This window comes from Schistocerca serialis, chromosome 5 (genome assembly GCF_023864345.2).
Source record: "Schistocerca serialis cubense isolate TAMUIC-IGC-003099 chromosome 5, iqSchSeri2.2, whole genome shotgun sequence".
NCBI lineage: Eukaryota > Metazoa > Arthropoda > Insecta > Orthoptera > Acrididae > Schistocerca > Schistocerca serialis.
In genome coordinates, this window is record NC_064642.1 from 479,276,505 (window position 1) to 479,298,095 (window position 21,591).

At 41.1% G+C, this 21,591-nt stretch overlaps 1 protein-coding gene across 1 annotated transcript in view; it reads right to left on the reverse strand.

The window, feature by feature from the left end:
- Positions 1-8,382: 8,382 nt before the first annotated feature.
- Positions 8,383-21,591, reverse strand: part of LOC126481086 (lachesin-like) — a 539,555-nt gene continuing 526,346 nt past the window's right edge. Inside the window, exon 9 of the mRNA XM_050104587.1 lies at positions 8,383-9,494. Coding sequence (XP_049960544.1) covers positions 9,409-9,494 — 86 coding nt within the window. The 3' untranslated portion in view covers positions 8,383-9,408. The remainder of the gene's footprint in view (positions 9,495-21,591) is intronic.

Consider the following 21,591-nt stretch of genomic DNA (forward strand, 5'->3'; position numbering starts at 1 on the left):
TACGTAGATTTAATTTCGCAGATATATTTAGTGGTATATCTGAACACACTCAGCAAAATGGATCGCCATGACAGTTGGTCGTAAGGAAGTAATAAATTAATATCGGATGCGAAAGTGAAAAGAGAAAATGTAGTAAGCGATAAACTCTCTTCCTTTCCGTACTCTGAGGGGGATTACGAAGAGCAAAAAGTTTGTAAATGTATAAAGTTCTTTGTAAGCCACTAAGTGCTCTCGTTCTCAAATACGGGATGAGTAAAATCTGGATATTCGTGCGTCGTGGCCTACATTCTTTTTTTACCCCCTGTCCTTTGATAGGTAGGTGATTCTTACCAAGCAGTAAGTGTTTTGTGCACCAAAATTGATTGAAATCAGTCCCTACATATATCCATTTTTATAACTATTATGAATATCTTTTTTCTATTATCCGATTTTGATGAAATGTAGTTTTTAAAGATGCCCTAACTACGTTTTTGTGATTCGATTTTGATGAACTTAAGTTTGCACGGCGCCCTAAACCATGTTCAATTTACCTGCGAAAACCGTATGAAAATTGGTCACTAGAGATAGCGTGTTCAAGGACAAACAGACAGATACGACGGATTTACAGATTCATTACCAGTATAGATAGAAGAAGATAATAGATGTGAAGTATTTATTATTGAAGGTTTAGTGTTGTAAAGAGAGAGGTAAATAATTAGCAGAAGTTTCTCTACAGCCGAAAAAGACGGAAACAGTCAAGTATCCATAAATCAAAAATAGACAACTTCATTTTCAGCATTTAACGTCCTGCAAAATAGGACTTTCTTCGCCTTAATGGCCTGGGACGCTATGACACAACATGTGGCATAGTGAGATGGGTAATTTGAATAGGTAGTACTGTCATAATTATATTCATTACCGAAACGTCGTTCATTAGCTAATAATTCCTGGCCATCTCTACGTTGGCCAATAGGTGGCGAGGCCGATTTGACTGCAAATATAATCTGTAGACGTCAGCGCCGTTCCGTTACGTCAGGTTTCCATAAATTTGCTGAACGAGATGAAAGAATATATGTCAGATATCGTTAGCCACGAACGATATTTCACTAGTTCTCAGATTTCTGGTCAAATGTTTCAGCGTAACGAAAACAAAGTTCCCTATACTTGTAATTACACAATGGGACCTTGTCCTAATTTTCATAACCAAACATACTGTGGAAAATGGACAAACGGTACATTAAATCTACCAGCATGGGATCTATTTTTGGAAAAACGTATTTAATTGCATGAAAATAATTAGGGTATTTATAAAACTTAATTAGTGATTTGAGGGTAACCTGGAACATTTAACGAACAGCTGCTGCTAGCTAAACAATTAGTGTCAAAAAGTTGCATTGGTATAATATTTAACAGGCGAAAATGATTCCTTCGAATCAAGTACTGAAGTTCACATTTCGTGAACAGATGATATTAGGAGGTCAAATGGGGACAAAAAGTTCATTTCTTAATGGCCTAACTGTTCTGACCATAAAAAAGTACACTAGTCTGATATTTAACTGCCAAAATTGCTTCCTTCAAATAAAGTACTAAATTCAGGATACTTCGAGAAAATTGGGTGTCAAAATGATCATTCTATCGGAACAGAATTTGAAAATAAAAAAACTGAAGTTATAATGGTCAAATGTTTTGTGAAATGATTTGTCTAGATTAGGAAATAAACAGATTAGACAAACATTTGACGTCGGCCTGGAATGATGCTCGAAATCATCTACAGCAAATGAGATGCGGACTGAGAATTTGTTGAATGTTTAACTTAGAATCTTAGAATTTTAAACAGTACTAGAAGGTGTTCCTGGTCGAGAGAAGTCTACTGGCTACAACATCAGCCTTAATTTGATGAAGAAATTTCTGAGAATTTCCTTTTGGAGCATAGCATTGTATGGAAATGAAACATGGACTGTGGAAAACCCGTAACAGAAGAGAATCTAATGACTTGAAATGTAGTGCTACAGAATAATTTTGTAAGTCAGGTGAGCTGGTAAGGTAAAGAATGAAGAGCTTCTTCAGAGAGTCGGTGAGGAAAGGAATATATGAAAAATACTGCAAATATGAAGGGACAGGACGATATGACATCTTTTAAGCCATCAGGGGATACTCTCCATAGTAATAGAGGCAATTGTAGAGGCTAAAAGGAAGACAGGGACTGGAATACATCCAGCAGAGAATTGAGGTGCTAAGCTAAGATGAAAAAGTTCGGGCAAGGGTGGAATTTCAGGCGGGCTGCATCACATCAGTCAGAAGACTTGTGATTCAGGGGAAAAGATGTTTGTCTAGTGGATGGTAGAAAATGTGCTGTAGGCTGTTGTGTAGTCTCGATATATATCTGTCATCTGTGTCCGGAGATATGAAAAAATTCCAAGAACCTTCTATCTTAAATTTTTTTTAGCAAAGAATGCTTCAAATACCAGGTAAGAAAATGTGCATCCTCGGTTTGCACCACATTTGCATTGCATCACTCAAAAGCGTGTCATATGTATCTGTAATCCACTTTATTTCTTAGTTGAAAACAAAACCAATAACAAAGCAGTGGATTCTATTATATTCGTTTATAGTGCCATTGTTATTCAACACTAACGAAACTATTGACGCAGAGAGTGGCAGAAGTACACGTTAGATTGCCTCCAAGAATTATCATGGGAGAAATTTTACTTACATCGCCGATATTCTTCTTAACGTAAGCATACAGAACTATAAAATTATTTCGAACATCAGAAGTGCATGAATGTTAACAAATTCCTTATTATTTTCTTTTTCCGTCTTGTATTTCACCAATACAAAGCCCTTCTTTCCTAGTGTCACTCGATTGTGAGCTGCCGGCTCTAACTGAACTTGACTTAATCTGCTAATCATTGGCAGTGAAAATCAATCTTAGTTCACTGTTAAGTTCTCTAAGAGTAGCGTTTATGCAACAGAGATTTCCCTGTTTAGCTAGGCCCAAGTTCATTTCTAAGGTTCCGTGCCTCAATCGGTAAAAACGGAATCCTTATAGGACCACTGTGAAAAACGCGTTTTCGCAGCAAGTTGAAATTTGTGTCACACGCTAAGATCTACAGTCCCTTGAGGTTGAAAAATTCGAAACCTCTGAGTCAACGAAGTCAAAAGATACGGCCATTTATGTCACATATTATGATGCAAACTCACTCATCAAAACCTATAACGTACTTCCCGTTGGTCTAGAAACATGAAATTTGCCAAGAAGAAAGTTTTATGATACAGCAATGGGAAAAATCCAGAAACTGTTAATTCATTATTGTATTTTACAAAAATTAATTTTTCTTTTGTTATCTGATTTTCTGTCTGTCCGTCCGTCGGTTAACATCAATCTGAAATCTACGTCACATACGAAGGTACCTTGGCGGTGCATAAACGTAACCTTCTAAATCAATGCAGTCAAAAGAGTTACGGTCATTTATGTCAAATATTTTGGGACTCACAAACTCACTCACCAAAACCTATAAGGTACTTCCCGCTGATCTAGAATCATCAAGGTTCCACATTACACGTAAAGCAAAAAGTCATAAATTGTTAATTTGAAATTATATCACACTGAAAAATATTTCTTTTGTTACTTGTTATCCGACTTCAACCTTAACACATTCTCAAAATCTTGGAATTCCCGTATGCGATATCTTGCCAGTATCACTGTAGATAACAGACAAAAATAATAGAGGTTCTCGATTCCCTGTATGGATGAACTGCCTGTATACACAATTAAGCTCGTACGGAACCTTCAGCGCGCGAGTTCTGGTCAATTTTTCTCGCTAATCTAAGGTCAACGGCTTTATACGCTCGACCGAAAGGCTATCAAGTTGGCAGTAGAAGAGATAACGCGGGCTCTCGGGAGTTTTGTCGGCCATTGATGTTGGAGGTGCGTGGGAAGTGGTCGAATTAAGCGATCACTTCAAAGAGTACTGAATTAAAATCTATATTTAATGGGAACAGTGTTTATTGGTTAACATGTTCTTAAATGACGAACCCTCAGAAGCCGACGTCTGACATTTCTCGAGTTGGACGTTGACATTAAAGGCAAAGCAAAGACGAGCAGTGAGGTGGCAAGACGCGTTAAAAGTTGTGCTACGCTGAACGAAATGCTTAAGCCTGTAAAGACGATGACGGGAAACAAAAAGGGTAACAGGTCGTTCTAAACCGCAAAGTACTTTATTTGAATTTGAATGTAATAGATTTATTCGCAAATACATTACAAACGAAGAAGTGATCTCTCCTCGTAAGTAATCCAGTTGTGGCACAGCGATTCGAAATCATATTAAAGTTGTTAAATTCCTCTTCACCGTAGTGGAATCCATTAATAATAATAGTAATAGTAGTAATAAGTAGGGTGCTGCAAGTTGTGCGCCTCCGTAGCGAAGTTGCCAGGGCGGCTGACTGCCTTGTTGAGGACCCGGGTTCGATTCCCGGTACTGCTAGGGATTTTCGCCTTGGTGGGAGGATTGGAATTACCGCATCCTATGACGCGATTGGCAGACGATGACACGGCGGTCGGCCTTACCGATGGACCCCTCAGAGCCTATAGATGCTATATACACTCCTGGAAATTGACATAAGAACACCGTGAATTCATTGTCCCAGGAAGGGGAAACCTTATTGACACATTCCTGGGGTCAGATACATCGCATGATCACACTGACAGAACCACAGGCACATAGACACAGGCAACAGAGCATGCACAATGTCGGCACTAGTACAGTGTATATCCACCTTTTGCAGCAATGCAGGCTGCTATTCTCCCATGGAGACGATCGTAGAGATGCTGGATGTAGTCCTGTGGAACGGCTTCCCATTCCATTTCCACCTGGCGCCTCAGTTGGACCAGCGTTCGTGCTGGACGTGCAGACCGCGTGAGACGACGCTTCATCCAGTCCCAAACATGCTCAATGGGGGACAGATCCGGAGATCTTGCTGGCCAGGGTAGTTGACTTACACCTTCTAGAGCACGTTGGGTGGCACGGGATACATGCGGACGTGCACTGTCCTGTTGGAACAGCACGTTCCCTTGCCAGTCTAGGAATGGTAGAACGATGGGTTCGATGACGGTTTGGATGTACCGTGCACTATTCAGTGTCCCCTTCGACGATCACCAGTGGTGTACGGCCAGTGTAGGAGATCGCTCCCCACACCATGATGCCGGGTGTTGGCCCTGTGTGCCTCGGTCGTATGCAGTCCTGATTGTGGCGCTCACCTGCACGGCGCCAAACACGCATACGACCATCATTGGCACCAAGGCAGAAGCGACTCTCATCGCTGAAGACGACACGTCTCCATTCGTCCCTCCATTCACGCCTGTCGCGACACCACTGGAGGTGGGCTGCACGATGTTGGGGCGTGAGCGGAAGACGGCCTAACGGTGTGCGGGACCGTAGCCCAGCTTCATGGAGACGGTTGCGAATGGTCCTCGCCGATACCCCAGGAGCAACAGTGTCCCTAATTTGCTGGGAAATGGCGGTGCGGTCCCCTACGGCACTGCGTAGGATCCTACGGTCTTGGCGTGCATCCGTGCGTCGCTGCGGTCCGGTCCCAGGTCGACGGGCACGTGCACCTTCCGCCGACCACTGGCGACGACATCGATGTACTGTGGAGACCTCACGCCCCACGTGTTGAGCAATTCGGCGGTACGTCCACCCGGCCTCCCGCATGCCCACTATACGCCCTCGCTCAAAATCCGTCAACTGCACATACGGTTCACGTCCACGCTGTCGCGGCATGCTACCAGTGTTAAAGACTGCGATTGAGCTCCGTATGGCACGGCAAACTGGCTGACACTGACGGCGGCGGTGCACAAATGCTGCGCAGCTAGCGCCATTCGACGGCCAACACCGCGGTTCCTGGTGTGTCCGCTGTGCCGTGCGTGTGATCATTGCTTGTACAGCCCTCTCGCAGTGTCCGGAGCAAGTATGGTGGGTCTGACACACCGGTGTCAATGTGTTCTTTTTTCCATTTCCAGGAGTGTATATTATGTGTTGTAAGCTTCACGTTCCTCCTATGCTACCACATAAACATACAGGGAGAGCCAGAAAGGACTTCACAACTTTGGAATCATACAGAAATTTACTGAGATAGAGTACAGAATCGGTAGATGTGACATTTTATCGCGTCCAAACTCATGTTTCACATAAAAAGTGTCAAGTATCATTTTGGTTTGAAGTAACAGCCATTTGTGATGCGGAAAAGATCCCACAGGTAATCAATTTCTTCCCACACTCGTTGCAGCAAATCGGGCGTAACTTGTGTAACATCAGCTAGATTCGATTTTTCAGGTTGGTTAAACTGTTAGGAGAGTATACACTTGGTCATTAATGCAACCCCAGAGAAAGAAATCCAGTGGTTCCAAGTCTGAAGAGCGAGGTAGACTTGCGATTGGTCCTTCACGGCCCAGCCATCGACCAGGGAAGCGATTATCGAGGCAACCTCTCACTTCTGTGAGGAAATGAGGTGTGCCAAGAGTAAATTGTAGGCCTGCTTGGAGGTTTTTTAGTGGATCAGGTACTAAATTTACGTCGAGCAGTTGCTGCAGAGTTCGTTTCACGTAACCAAAACACACAGCGAGCACGCTCTGCACCAGTGAAAGTAGAACTCTGCCCTACGTTGGCGCTCCTGATGGCGTAATGGGATACCGATGCACTAAGTGAGTCACATTTGAGGTTGTTTGCTTCAAAATGACATGGCTACCGATTTTGTAAGTTATGTCAATAAGTTTCTATATCATTCCAAAGTAGTGTAGTCCGGTTTGACTCACCCTGTGTTTTATCATGAAGCATACAAAACGTTTGGTTAACTGAAACATTCCACATTACAAAATTTGTCGTTAATATAGTTATGTACTGAGGTACCACACAAGAAGAGTTTGGCATAGCTAGTACCAGAAATACCGCGGACAGGATCATCGCTGCGCTCAAACATCACGCTGCCCGCAATAATCACGCTCTGTGGTGCGGCAGCGCCATCGGGAAGAGAGACTCTCGCTCAAATAACAGTGCACGAGCAGAAACTGTTTTGTCAGTTGCAAGTTGTAAGGCAGTCAGAGTCTTCCTAGGCGGTACCTTCAGACGTTCGTCGCGTCTTCAAGTCGTCGAGTGAGACTGGAACAGTGGCCGATAGATAGGCACTGGTTAGTATTCGGCGGAATCAGAACAGTGAATAGTATTGTTGTCTATGGATAGACTGCCTGCGTAGAAATTTAGCTTAAAACTGTTAGTTTGTATCTGTTCTTCGGATAGTACGTCAAGATAGATTAGTTTTCTTCCAGCTGTAGTTCAGACAACGTCATTTAGTTTGTGTTCAACGAAGGACAGATAGGCTACATCTGCATTCTGCAGTTGCTGTACTCACCGTTATGAAAGACGAATAATGTAGTTCTACTGTGTTTGTGCTGCCGTAGAACCGACGCATCTGTCCTAGCAGGACACCTGCATTAGTCTTTTTCAGGGGCAGTGAGATTTTCATCAAAGTGGGCGCCCCCAGTGCATAGCAAATATTATATACGGGTCATGTAACTCACTTTGAGTGTGGAATGGATATGTAACAACTTTTTAATAACTCGCTTCCAATTCGACGAGTTGCAGCTTGTTCATGAAAAGTAACAAACTGAAATACCTCCATTGCACTCTAATACCACTGCAAACACGAATACTAGTTCTTCTAATTGGTACATAAAAAACACATACATGAAATATTTAAATTGTGTCTTGAAGCTGCAATTATTTAGAGAATAATTTACATTTGGCTCTTGATAACTGTATTAGTATTGTCCATAGAAACATTTCATTCTGGAAATAGCCAAAATTTAAGATTCCTAAAAGGCGTGTACACTTAAATTACGATCATGCTAATCATTATTTTTTTGAAGATTGAGGTCTCTAATTTTTTAGCTCTCATTCTGTTCTAAGTAAAGAACATGTTTCTTACACGTTTTTCTGCGCGATTGTGTACAGTCGGCATGGAGCAGTCAATGAACAGTGTTCCGTGCAATCAGTCGCCTATACGCAGATGTTTTAGATGTATTATCATAAGTGTGCTATCGTAAGTATACTTTAAGTTGATATAGGTTTCAGAACTCTTCTGTAGTGACAAATGGAGTTCTTATCACAAGCTTATTATCATAATAATGTACTCTTATAAAGATTGTGTTGTAACTGACTTGTAACCTCGATAGTGTCGTTATGATTACATGACACTGTTATAAGCACCTATCAAATCATCCACTGGAGGAGGAAAGAAAACGTCGATCCAGTCAAATAAGATGACAGTAATCTTATATCCTGTGTTTACAAATAAAACGAAATGAAAGTACAAATTTACTGAGGCATGCTTAGAGAACACAGAATGTAATAAAATGCTTTATGATCCTTTTATTAGAAACTGTAGGTGGTTTGTACATCTATGGCTAAGTGTATCGGAGAAAACATACATCTCACAAATAATATTCCGGTTGTGGCACTTCCACGACTGACAGTTTGACATAATGAAATAATTGCCTTACAGCATTTTGGCAAAATAATAATAATAATAATAATAATAATAATTTCCTGAATTTGAAGTTGCAACATAAATACTAATAAGAGTCTTAAGGTTTTACCTACAACTTCCTTTGATGCTGCATAATGTAATGAGGTGAAGGTACAGTGCTATATGCTTGTCGAGGAGGAGGTTTCTATTCTCTCTAAACATGAAAGGCTTTACAAATTAAGTCTTGAAAGAATAACCTACAGGCGCCTGAGGCTTTCGTTGCACATAACTGTAGATATGATTTTGCCAAAACTTCTGATGTACTTAGTGTACGGCTGTTTCTTAAAGTGTCTTTCGTACCGTTCTGTCAACGACTTGCTACAAGACATTCCGTAATCCATAAAACATAAAAATACAGTTTATTGGATGCCATGTAATACTGCACCGCCACCAATTCTTTTTTCTTCCTGCCAACCATTTACCGTAGAATTTTATGGATGTACGTAGAATTTCATTCAATCTTGGGCGAATACTGAAAAAATATGCAATTGATGCAAACGACAGTCCTGAGAAACACTCACAACTGTGATTGGGGATTTCAGCGAAGTGTCTGATAAATATAAAAATTTATTCCTGTTATCTAAAAAGCTTCAGGTAACACTTCACTTTCGTCACAATATCGACAAGTCAACACTCTGCCTATCCGTCGCACCTACGCTCCAGCATTTTCGTCCACCTAGGGAAACTGAAGTTTTCCCACTGATCGTTATGGATACTACTTCTTCATAGTCGTATTTAGCGTGTGAACGTGGTTTCTTCCTGTCGCTGCTCTTCTTCCTGCGGTAGTGTGAAACCGATTTTGCAGTCAGCTGATGACGACCACCTCCAGTTGCAGAGTACCTCCCAGTCCTAGCAGGAAACCATCAGCAGCAGAAGCAGAACGGCGTGGCCCGGAAGCAGGGACACCGCTGGCGCCGCGCCGTCGTTGCTTGAGTCTGTAAAACAACAGAGTGTTGTCATGATACCCCAGGCCTTAGGTGTAATGTGTAAGGACATATGTATACTCGTATGTATAATTTAAGGGGCTTTCAACAAGTAGCATAGCCTTATAAAAAAAATGCAGATAGATGTACTTAGTAATTCAACCAATATATTCCTGGGCCAATATATTCTGACTGGGGATTCCCCAAAGCTCAATCTTAAGTTCATCGTTCATCTCATGTACGGAGTGAGTCAAAAAGAGCTTTACAACTTGGGAACGATATAGAAAAAAAAATCAAGTTTGATTCACTTAGTGCATCAGTACCTCATTCCGCCACCAGGAGCGCCAGCGGAGAGCACAGTTAAAAATGGCTACTTTCACTGGTGCGGATTAGATTAGTACTTGTTCCATAGATCATGAATACGACACTTCGTAATGATGTGGAACGTGTCAGCTTAATAAAAGTTGTCTATGCAAGATATTACATTACACAAAATATTACATGACACTTAATATTTTTTTTTTGTGGGGGTTGGGGAAACTACCCACTTACTATATCCAAAAATTCATCTAATGAGTAGAAGGAGTTGCCATTAAGAAATTCTTTTAATTTCCTTTTAAATGCTATATGGCTATCTGTCAGTCTTTTGATGCTATTAGGTAAGTGACCAAAGACTTTTGTGGCAGCATAATTTACCCCCTTCTGAGCTAAAGTTAGATTTAACCTTGAGTAGTGAAGATCATCCTTTGTCCTAGTGTTGTAGCCATGTACACTGCTATTACTTTTGAATTCGTATTGTTAATAACAAATTTCATAAGTGAATACATATATTGTGAGGCTACAGTGAAGATCTCTAACTCTTTAAATAAGTGTCTGCAGGACGATCTGGAATGAGCTCCAGTAATTATTCTGATTACACGCTTTTGTGCAATGAACACTCTTTTACTCAATGATGAGTTACCCCAGAATATGATGCCATACGAAAGCAGAGAATGAAAATAGGTGTGGTAAGCTAATTTACTGAGATGTTTTTGTTGTTGTTGTTGTTGTGGTCTTCAGTCCTGAGACTGGTTTGATGCAGCTCTCCATGCTAATCTATCCTGTGCAAGCTCCTTCATCTCCCAGTACCTACTGCAACCTACATCCTTCTGAATCTGCTTAGTGTATACATCTCTTGGTCTCCCTCTACGATTTTTACCTTCCACGCTGCACCCCAGTGCTAAATTTGTGATCCCTCGATGCCTCAGGACATGTCCTACCAACCGATCCCTTCTAGTCAAGAAGTGTCTCAAACTTCTCCCCAATCCTATTCAATACCTCCTCATTAGTTACGTGATCTACCCACCTAATCTTCAACATTCTTCTGTAGCACCACATTTCGAAAGCTTCTATTCTCTTCTTGTCCAAACTATTTATTGTCCATGTTTCACTTCCATACACGGCTGCACTCCATACAAATACTTTCAGGAACGCAAGAACGACTTCCTGACATTTAAATCTATACTCGATGTTAACAAATTTCTCTTCTTCAGAAACGCTTTCCTTGATATTGCCAGTCTACATTTTATATCCTCTCTACGTCGACCATCATCAGTTATTTTGCTCCCCAAATAGCAAAACTCCTTTACTACTTTAAGTGTCTCATTTCCTAATCTAATCCCCTCAGTATCACCCGACTTAATTCGACTACACTCCATTATGTTCAAAAATGGCTCTGAGCACTATGGGACTCAACTGCTGAGGTCATTAGTCCCCTAGAACTTAGAACTAGTTAAACCTAGCTAACCTAAGGACATCACAAACATCCATGCCCGAGGCAGGATTCGAACCTGCGACCGTAGTGGTTTTGCGGTTCCAGACTGCAGCGCCTTTAACCGCACGGCCACATTCCATTATCCTCGTTTTGCTTTTGTTGATGTTCATCTTATACCCTCCTTTCAAGACACTGTCCATACCGTTCAACTGCTCTTCCAAGTCCTTTGCTGCCTCTGACAGAATTACAATGTCATCGGCGAACCTCAAAGTTTTTATTTCTTCTCCCTGGATATTAATACCTACTCCAAATTTTTCTTTTGTTTCCTTTACTGCTTGCTCAATATACAGTAACATCGGGGAGTAGACATCATTCCATTAGAACTACTGACGACCTTGGGAGACCCAGTCCTGACAAAACTCTACCACCTGGTGAGCAAGATGTACGAGACAGGCGAAATACCCTCAGACTTCAAGAAGAATATAATACTGAGATGTAATCGCCAAAATTTGCAATGACCCTAATGGCATAAGTAGCTGAACTCAAACGTTACAGCAGATCCTCAGTGTGTTTTTTCCAGTTCAACCCCTCATCAATGCATAAACCTAGAAATTTTGGATATTGTACCTTTGCTACCGATTTCTGATCGAAGTCTATATTTATTAATGGTGTCATTCCATTTAATGTGAGGAACTGTATATACTGTGTTTTGTCAAAGTTTAATGAGAGCCCATTTGCAGAGGACCACTTAATGATTTTCTGAAAAACATCGTTTACAATTTCACCAGTTAATTCATATCTGTTGGGTGTGATAGCTATACTTGTATCATTGGCAAGAAGTACCAGCTTTGCATCTTCGTGAATATAGAATGGCAAGTCATTAATATATATCAAGAACAGCAGAGGACCCAAGACCTAACATTGCGGCAGCCCATTCTTGATTGTTCCCCAGTTTGAGAAATCACCAATTTTTTGCATATTATGTGAACTGCTTATTTCAACTTTCTGCACTCTTCCAGTTAGGTATGATTTTAACCATTTGAGCACTGCCCCATTCACACCACAGCACTTGAGCTTATCTAGAAGTATTCCATCCTCGCTGTATGTTTTAGTTTCATGACAAGAACTCTGCAACAACTGTTCGTAGTAAATTTCGCACCGAATATACTGCGGAACCCCCAGGCAGGCCTACAATTTACTCTTGGCCTAAGAACTTTGTTCAGACGACTTATTCACTTCGACACGATAAATCACCAGGTCATCCGCGTGCTTACGATTATGTCGAACAAGTTAGGGAGAGCTTAGTTTGCAGTCCACAAAAATCAACGCGACATACGTCTCGAAAGACTGGCATTCTTCAAAAGACTGTTTGGCGAGTACTACGTAGACGTTTACACTTGAAACCATACAGATTCACATTGGCACAGGACGTTAGTGATGCAGATACGGTTGCTCGTGGAGAAATCTGTGCGTAAAATGGAAAACGACGAGACATTCCTGAACACAGTAATCTTCAGCGATGAGTCAACATTTCATATCAGTGGCATGGTGAACACCCACAACTGCAAAATATGGGCAGCGAATATTCACAAGCCATCCTGGAAAATGTTCATGACAGCCCCTAAGTTAATGTGTTTTGTGCCGCTAGCAAACTGAAATTGTACTGCCCTTTCTTCTACACAGAGAAAACTGTCACTGGGATTGTGTATCTGGATATTCTTGAAAACTTAATAATTTCGCAGACCGATCAAGATCACCGAGATGCAATGCTGCACCACCTCATTTCCTTAAGGAAGTTCAAGGTGTCCCAGATAGTCGCTTCCCAGGTCGCTGGATTGGTCACCTCGCTCCCCAGACTTGACACCACTAGATTTTGTCCTCTGCGGGTTCATTAAAGACAGTGTGTACGTCCGTCCGTACCAAACAATTTAACCGACCTGAAAAATCGAATCTATGCTGACGTTGCACAAGTTATGGCAGATTTTCTGCGGCAAGTGTGGGAAGAAATTGCTTTACCGATTGGATGTCTGCCGCATCACAAATGGTAGTTACATCGAACCAAAATAACACTTGACAGTTCTATGTGAAACTTGAGGTTGTTTACTACAAAATAAAACTTCTACCGATTCTGTAAGTTATCTCAATAAACTTCTATATCACTCCAAAGCTGTAAGGTCCTTTTTGACTCTGTACATGAACGATCTTCCGTATAACATACGGCAAGCACAATTAGTTCTTTTTGCAGAAGACACTAGCGTTGTGATCAGTCTAAGATCACGTACAGAGATGTAAACAAAATTGATAAAAGTATCATTAACTGCTTTTCTCTTTTTCTCTGAATAGTAGCAACCTCAATTTTAGAAAGTCACAAGATCTTCAGAAATGCACATCTAGGTGTAGTACATCAATGAGAAGTGTAACACATGGCGAGGAGATAACAAATAGGTAGGAAACTTCGGAATTCTTAACTGGCCATATTGACGAGAATTTAAAATGCAAAAAGTTCAAAACGACTTATTTCAGCCACATCTTCAGTTAGAAATGTTGGGAAGAGGCAAATCAGTCAGTTGACATAGTTTGCGTACTTTCATTAAGTACAACATATGGAGCAACGTTGTGGGGAAACTCATGTCTAATAAAGAAAGTCTTCATTGCGCAAAAAGGCGTTGTAACAAAAATATGCCGTGCTCACCAACGATCATCTTGTAGAAATCTGTTTATGGAGTTGGGCGTTCTGACTACTGGTTCACAGTATATTCCGTCCTAATGAAATTTTTTGTAAAAAATCCACTACAGCCCAAAATGAACAATTATGAACATAGTTCCAATACCAGAAGGACAAATGACAGTCATTACCCCACATCAGAGTTGTCTGTAGCACAAAAATGTGGTGCACAATGCTGTAACAAGTATTTTTGACCACTTACCTAGCGATATAAAATGTCCGACGGACAGCAAAGTAAATTTTGTAAATAACATGAGAAAGTTTCTTCTTGTCAGAACCTATTCCGTAGTAGAATTTCATTATTGTAATGTGTAAATGGCGGTGGAATCATGAACTTACATCGTTACAAGACTAACGTTCAGAATGTAACGATGTCTACAAACTGATTTGCGATGTGAATGTAATATGACTCCTTCCACATAATTACGATTTACCGAGCCAAATCAACCATGGAACATGAAACGAACTAACTAACTAGCTAACTAACTCGTGATATGCACGGTACGGCAGTGTGAGTTTGCTTAACGTGCCTGCAACAACGTGTGTATGTGCCAGACCAGAATCACTAACTTTTATCTCACATTAGAAACTGAAATACACGGTATTATTGCTGAACAATATTCATTTCATATTTAATTCTGAACCAGCTTTGTATATTCTAGGCTTTCATCAGACAAATTAAGACTGTACAGACTGTCCACAAACATCAGAAAAAATTGCTATGTGTGCAAAAATTGTTATTTCCAAACTTATGAGAATATTTTACGACCGTATATACGAAAGATGCAAATCTGTGTGGTAAGGTTTGTTTCACCATACCTTCTTTGTGTCTATTTCAATGTAATTAGCAACATGCTTAATGACAGTTTTTAAGTTTGTGTATAGTTGACAAACCTTAATCAATAAAATTATAGCTTATCTAGTACAAATTATTTACATTAGTCTGTGAATGGGTTAGGGATTAATACTCATACACGTTAAGAGTTTAAAATGTTCATAATTACGCAATATTTCTTAGTTTGTACTCATCTAAAACTGAGGCACTGCAATTTGTGTTCTTCGTATATATAGTCGTAAAATAGTCACAGATGTTTTTAAGAAATCTTTATACAGATAGAGGCTGTCTTTGACGCTAGGTAGACTGTCTGACCAATTTTTAATTGTCCTATTATGGTCAAGAAAGCCGAAAGCGGTTCACGGCTAAATGTAAAATAAATATTATGGAAGAATTATACGTTGAATTTCAGTTTTTTATCACAAAGTATGTTAAGAAAAATTACGCTGACAGCTGGAAAAATTATTCTTTTATTGATAAACAATACCTGAAGCCGCATCATCAGGTGCAACTATTGTAAAAGGTCATAGGGGTACCAGTCACTCCTAGTCAAAATATACCACATCAAAAAACGTTTTGCATCACCCGGGTTTCCAGAACTCCAGAAGATAGACGTTGACTGTCGATATTGTCCCTTTGACTGTTCAAAGATGTCACTAAACCCGCCCAGAGATGTAAACAACCATGTATGAGCAGCGCCTATTAGACGGAGGGTATCTGACAGCCGATCAGTTCCAATCATTCGACCAAGAAGGAAGTACACAGCTCGTGTTGTCTGTAGTTCAGCCATGCCTAGACAGTCAATACCGCGGTTCGATCGAGTCCGCATTGTTACTTTGTGCCAGGAAGGGCTCTCAACAAGGGAGGTGTCCAGGCGTCTCGGAGTGAACCAAAGCGATGTTGTTCGGACATGGAGGATATACAGAGAGACAGATACTGTCGATGACATGCGTCGGTCAAGCCACCCAAGGGCTACTATTGCAGTGGATGACCGCTACCTATGGATTGTGGCTCGGAGGAATCCTGACAGAAACGCCAGCATGTTGAATAATGCTATTCTGCAGCCACAGGACGTCGTGTTACGACTCAAACTGTGCTGAATAGTCTGCATGATACGCAACTTCACTCTCGACGTCCATGATGAGGTCAATCTTGCAAACACGACACCTTGCAGTGTGGTACATATGTTCCCAACAACATGCCGAATGGACCGCTCAGGATTGGCATCATGTTCTCTTCACCGATGAGTGTCGCATACGCCTGCAACCAGACAATTGTCAAAGACATGTTTGGACGCAACCAGGTAAGGCTAAACGCCTTAGACACACTGTCTAGCGAGCGCAGTAAGGTGGAGGTTCCCTGATGTTTTTTAGCATTTGTGGTGCCGACGTACGCCGCTGGTGGTCAAGAAAGGCGCCGTAACGGCTTCACGATATGTGTATGCCATCCTCCGACCGATATTGCAACCATATCGGCAGCATATTGGCGAGGCATTCGTCTTCATGGACGACAATTCGCGTCAGCATCGTGCATATCTTGTGAATGACTTCCTTCAGGGTAACGACATCGCTCGACTGGAGTGGCCAGCATGCTCTCCAGACATGAACCCTATCTAATGTGCCTGGGATGCGTTGAAAAGGGTTGTTTATGGACGACGTGACCCACCAACCATTCTGAGGGATCACGCCGAATCGCCGTTGAGGAGTAGGACAATCTGGACCGACAGTGCCTTGATGAACTTGTGGACAGTATTCCACGACGAATACAGGCATGCATCAACGCAGGAGGACGTGCTACCGATGTTAGAGGTACAACAATCTGGACCACCACCTCCGAAGGTCTCGCTGTATGGTGGTACAACATGCAGTGTGTGGCTTTCATGAGCAATAAAAAGGGCGGAAATGATGTTTATGTTGATCTCTATTCCTATTTTCTGTATAGGTTCCGGAACTCTCGGAAACGAGGTGATGCAAGACTATTTTTGATGCGTGTATTATTCACTTAATATTGTCTGTTCGGCAATGAATTGCAGACAATATTCACTGAATAATATGCCTTGACCAGGAACGATGGGTTTACCTATGAGCTAAGGCTGTCGCACCTTATGATGCGGCTTCAGACCGCGAAACTGGTGGTTTATCAGTTAAACAACAAGAGTTTTATCAGTTGTCAGCGGAATCCTTGCAAGTGACGGAATTTTCGATTAATTATATGTGACGACTTATTATTATCTTTAATCAAATTTTTAATGTGTTTAACTCGCAAGTAAGTTAAATAAAATCTGAGGCCTATTATAATTTTCAGTTATTATCCGCATGGAGGAAACCTTTTTAATGGATAAGGAGGGTTCTTATATTTTAACCAAGCTTTTAACATAATTAGTATAGAACGTGATTGAAGGACGACGGATGTTATAATTTTAAACTGCTATCCTACTGGATGAAACCATTTTAGTGTGCAAGTAGAAGAACGTCAGGGATTTATTTAGCAATAAGTTCCTATATACCAGGTGTCAATGTCGGCCGAGAAAACAAAGAGCCAACATGACGTGTTTAGCTTTCTGCAGGCTTTTTCTGAATATTCCACGAGGAGAGGACCACACTGCCCAGTACCTCAGCCAGAACACCCGCTGGAAGAACGAGGGCACCATTTGTCTCCAAATACTGCCATCTATTTCTCCTTATTCCGTCATGACCGTTACGAGAAACAAGTTATTTCTTCCGTTGCTGCGTATTACCTCCGCTAGCTCAAGACACTGAACACCCTATTAAATCAAAAATAAGAAACAGAAGGGAATTTGAAAGTTACAAAGGGTAAGGGATGCTCTATATACCCCCACTCTGACAAAGGGGAGACGAAAGCAGTGGAAAATGTCACGTCTCCGCTACCGCTCTATACATGGGTCGAGCTCAGTAAGCACGTGTAGTTTGTTCCAGCTATGACCTTCTCTACTTGCGGGTGAGCAACTGCTTTCGCGTTCATTTTCCTAACACATCATACATTCGTTCAATCTGGACAGCAGAGAATAGCCCACAATTTCTAGTACAGGCGGCTGCTCTCTAGCCAAACCTTCGTCCTTCTTTAAGTTTTCGATTTTCTTATGAAATTAATTAAAAATGCGTGGAAGCTACAAAATAAGGATAACACTCTTTTTCTTATAACTACGGTCGCCTCAGTTTTCATGTCGGTAACTTTCGTACCACTAATCCATACCTCACAACCGACTGCTACGGTCTTTTCTTTACCAGAAAGACGCTTGACAGTCACCTGTCTTTTATGGGACACCAACTTAATCGTTTTGAATAAATGAATTTTCACAAAGTAACTGAACCAATGTAAGACTTTTCCCTAAGTTCTACTTTTATTAGTCTTAGGTACTAGGTGATTTAGACGCAGCGGTTGATAATGGAAGCAACACCAGAAAAATCAAGACTCGTTCATAGGCTCAGTCGCCCTTAAAAAACCAGTCGACAGTGTCAACTGGCGCAAGATGTTTGAAATTCTGAGAAGTGGATGGGTAAGCTATAAGGAAAATCGGCTCATATACAGTATGTACAAGAACCAAGATGGAATAATAATACTGAAAGATAAAGAACAAAGTGCTAGGATTAAAAAGGGCGTAAGACAAATGTGTTGTCTTTTGCCCCTTCCGTTCAATCTATACATCTACATTTACGTGATTACTCTGCCATACACAATTAAGTGCCTAGCAGAGGGTTCATGAACCACCTTCAAGCTGTCTCTTTGCCGTTCCACTCTAGAACGGCGCACGAGAAACGCTAGCATTTAAATTTTTCTGTACGAGCCCTGATTTATTTTATCCCGATGATCATTTCTCCCTATGTAGGTGGGTGCCAACAGAATGTGATTGAAATTTCTTGAGAATATCCTGTCGCAACGAAAAACGCAATTGTTTTAATGATTGTCACTCCAATTCACGTATGATGTCTGTGACACTATCTCTCCTATTTCGCGATAAAACAAAACGAGCTGCCCTTCTTTGAAATTTTTCAATATCCGTCAGTCCCAGCTGACGTGGATCCCACACAGCACAGCAATACTCCAGAATAGGGCGGACAAGTGTGGTGTAAGCTGTCTCTTTAGTTGTGTTCTGCCAATATATCGTAGTCTTTGATTTTTCTCTACCGACAACATTATTTATGTGGTCGTTCCAGTTTAGGTTATTTGTAATTCTAATCGCTAAGTCTTTAGTTGAATTTACAGCCTTTAGATTTGTGTAACTTATCGCATAATCGAAATTTAGCGGATTTCTTCTAGTACCCTTAGTGAATAACTTCACACTTTTCTTTATTCAGGGTCAATTGCCACTTTTCGCACCACACGGATATCGTATCTAAATCATTTTTCAATTCACTTTGGTCATCTGATGACTTAACAAGACGGTAAATGACAGTATCATCTGCAAATAATCTAAGAGGGCAACTCAAATTGTCTCCTATGGCGTTAATCTAGATCAGGAACAATAGAGGGCCTCTAACACTTCCTTGGGGAACGCCGGATAATACTTCTATTTTACTTGATGACTTTCCGTCTGTTACTACGAACTGTGACCTTTTTGACACGAAATCACGAATGCCGTCGCACAACAGAGGCGATATTCCATAGGCACACAGTTTTGTTAGAAGATGCTTGTGAGGAACGGTGTCGAAAGCCTTCTGGAAACCTAAAGATATGGAATCAATTTGACATCCGCTGTCGATAGCACTTATTACTTCATGAGTACAAAGAGTTAGTTGTGTTTCGCAGGAACGATGTTTCCTGAATCCGTCTTGACTATGTTTCAATAAATCGTTTTCTTCGAGGTACTCCATAATGCTCGAATACAGTATATGTTCCAAAACCCTACTGCAAATCGACGTTAGTGATATAGGCCTGCAATTCCTATTTCCCTTTTCGGGTATTGGTGTGACTTGAGCAGTTTTCCCGGTCTTTAGGTACAGATCTTTCTGTGAGTGAGTGGTTGTATATAATTGCTAAATATGGAGCTATTTTATCAGCATACTCTGAGAGGAACCTGACTGGTATACAATCTGGACCAGAGGCCTTGCCTTGATTAAGTGATTTAAGCTGCTTTGCGACACCGAGGATATCTACTTCTATGTTTCTCATCTTGGCAGTTGTCCTTGATTTGAATTCAGGTGTATTTATTTCGTCTTCTTTGGTGAACGAGTTTCGAAAAAACATGTTTAATAACTCTGCTTTAGTGACACTGTCATCAATGACTTCACCGTTGTCATCACGCAGTGAAGGTATTGATTGCGTCTTGCTACTGGTGTGCTTTATATACGACCAGAATATCTTTGGGTTTACTGCCAGATTCCGAGACATAGTCTCGTTTTGGAAATTATTAAAAGCATCTCTGATTGAAGCACGCGCTATATTTCGAACTTCTGCAAAACTTTACCAATCTTGGGGATTTTGCGCTCTTTTAAATTTGGCATGATTTTTGGTTGCTTCTGCAACAGCGATCCGTCCATTTTGTGTACCATCAGGGATCAGTATCACCTACTTTTACAAGCTTGGGGATTTTGCATTCTTTTAAATTTGGCATGCTTTTTCCGTTGCTTCTGCAACAGAGATCTGACTCGTTTTGTGTACCATTGGAGATATGTATCACCATTTATGTGGTATATATCTCTCAATTACCGTCGATACAGTCTCTTTCCACCTCTTTTCTACGCTTACGTGATCAGATCGGAAGGAGTGGAGACTATACATCGAAGAAACAGTGATGGAAATAAAAAACAGGCTTATGAGAGGAATTCAGATTCAATGTGGAAGGATATCAATGACAGGATTCGCTGATGACATTGATGTCTTCAGTAAAAGAGAAGATCGATTAGAGGATCTGTTGAACAGAGTGAACAATCTAATGGGTACAGAATATGGACTGGGAGTAAACCGAACGAAAGTAATGCGAAGTAGTAGAAGTGAGAACAGCAAGAAACTTGACATCAGTATTGGTGATCATGAAATAGATTAATTTACAGAAGTGTGCTGCCTAGACAGCAAAATAACCCATGACGGAAGAAACAAAGAGAATATAAAACGGAGACTAGCACTGGCAGTAAGGACATTCCTGCCTAAGACTAGTAGTATTTAACACAGTCCTTAATCTGAAGAAGGAATTTGTGAGAGTGTACGTTTGGAACACAGCGTTTAACAGTAGTAAGATATGGTTCAAATGGCTCTGAGCACTATGGGACTCAACTTCTGAGGTCATTAGTCTCCAGAACTAGTTAAACCTAACTAACCTAAGGACATCACAAACATCCATGCCCGAGGCAGGATTCGAACCTGCGACCGTAGCGGTCTTGCGGTTCCAGACTGCAGCGCCTTTAACCGCACGGCTACTTCGGCCGGCTAGTAAGATATGGACTATGGGAAAATCGGATCAGAAGAGAATGGAAGTATCTGAGATGTGGTTGTACTACAGAAGAATGTTGAAAATTAGTTCTACTGGTAAGGTATGGATTGAGGAGGGTTTTCGCAGAACTGGCGATTATATGGAAAACACAGACAATAAGAAGGTACGGGATGTAGGACATCTATTAAGATATCGGGGAATGACTTTCATGGTACAAGAGGCAGCTGTACAGGATAAAAACTGTGAAGAAAGAAAGAGATCGGAATACATCCAGCACATAATTGAGGGCGTAGGTGGAAGTGCTACTTGGAGATGAAGAGGTTGGCACAGGAGAGGATTTCGTGGCGGGCTGCATCTAACCTGTCAGAAGACAAAATATTGGGAGACGCGAGAGGCGTTTGTTATAAT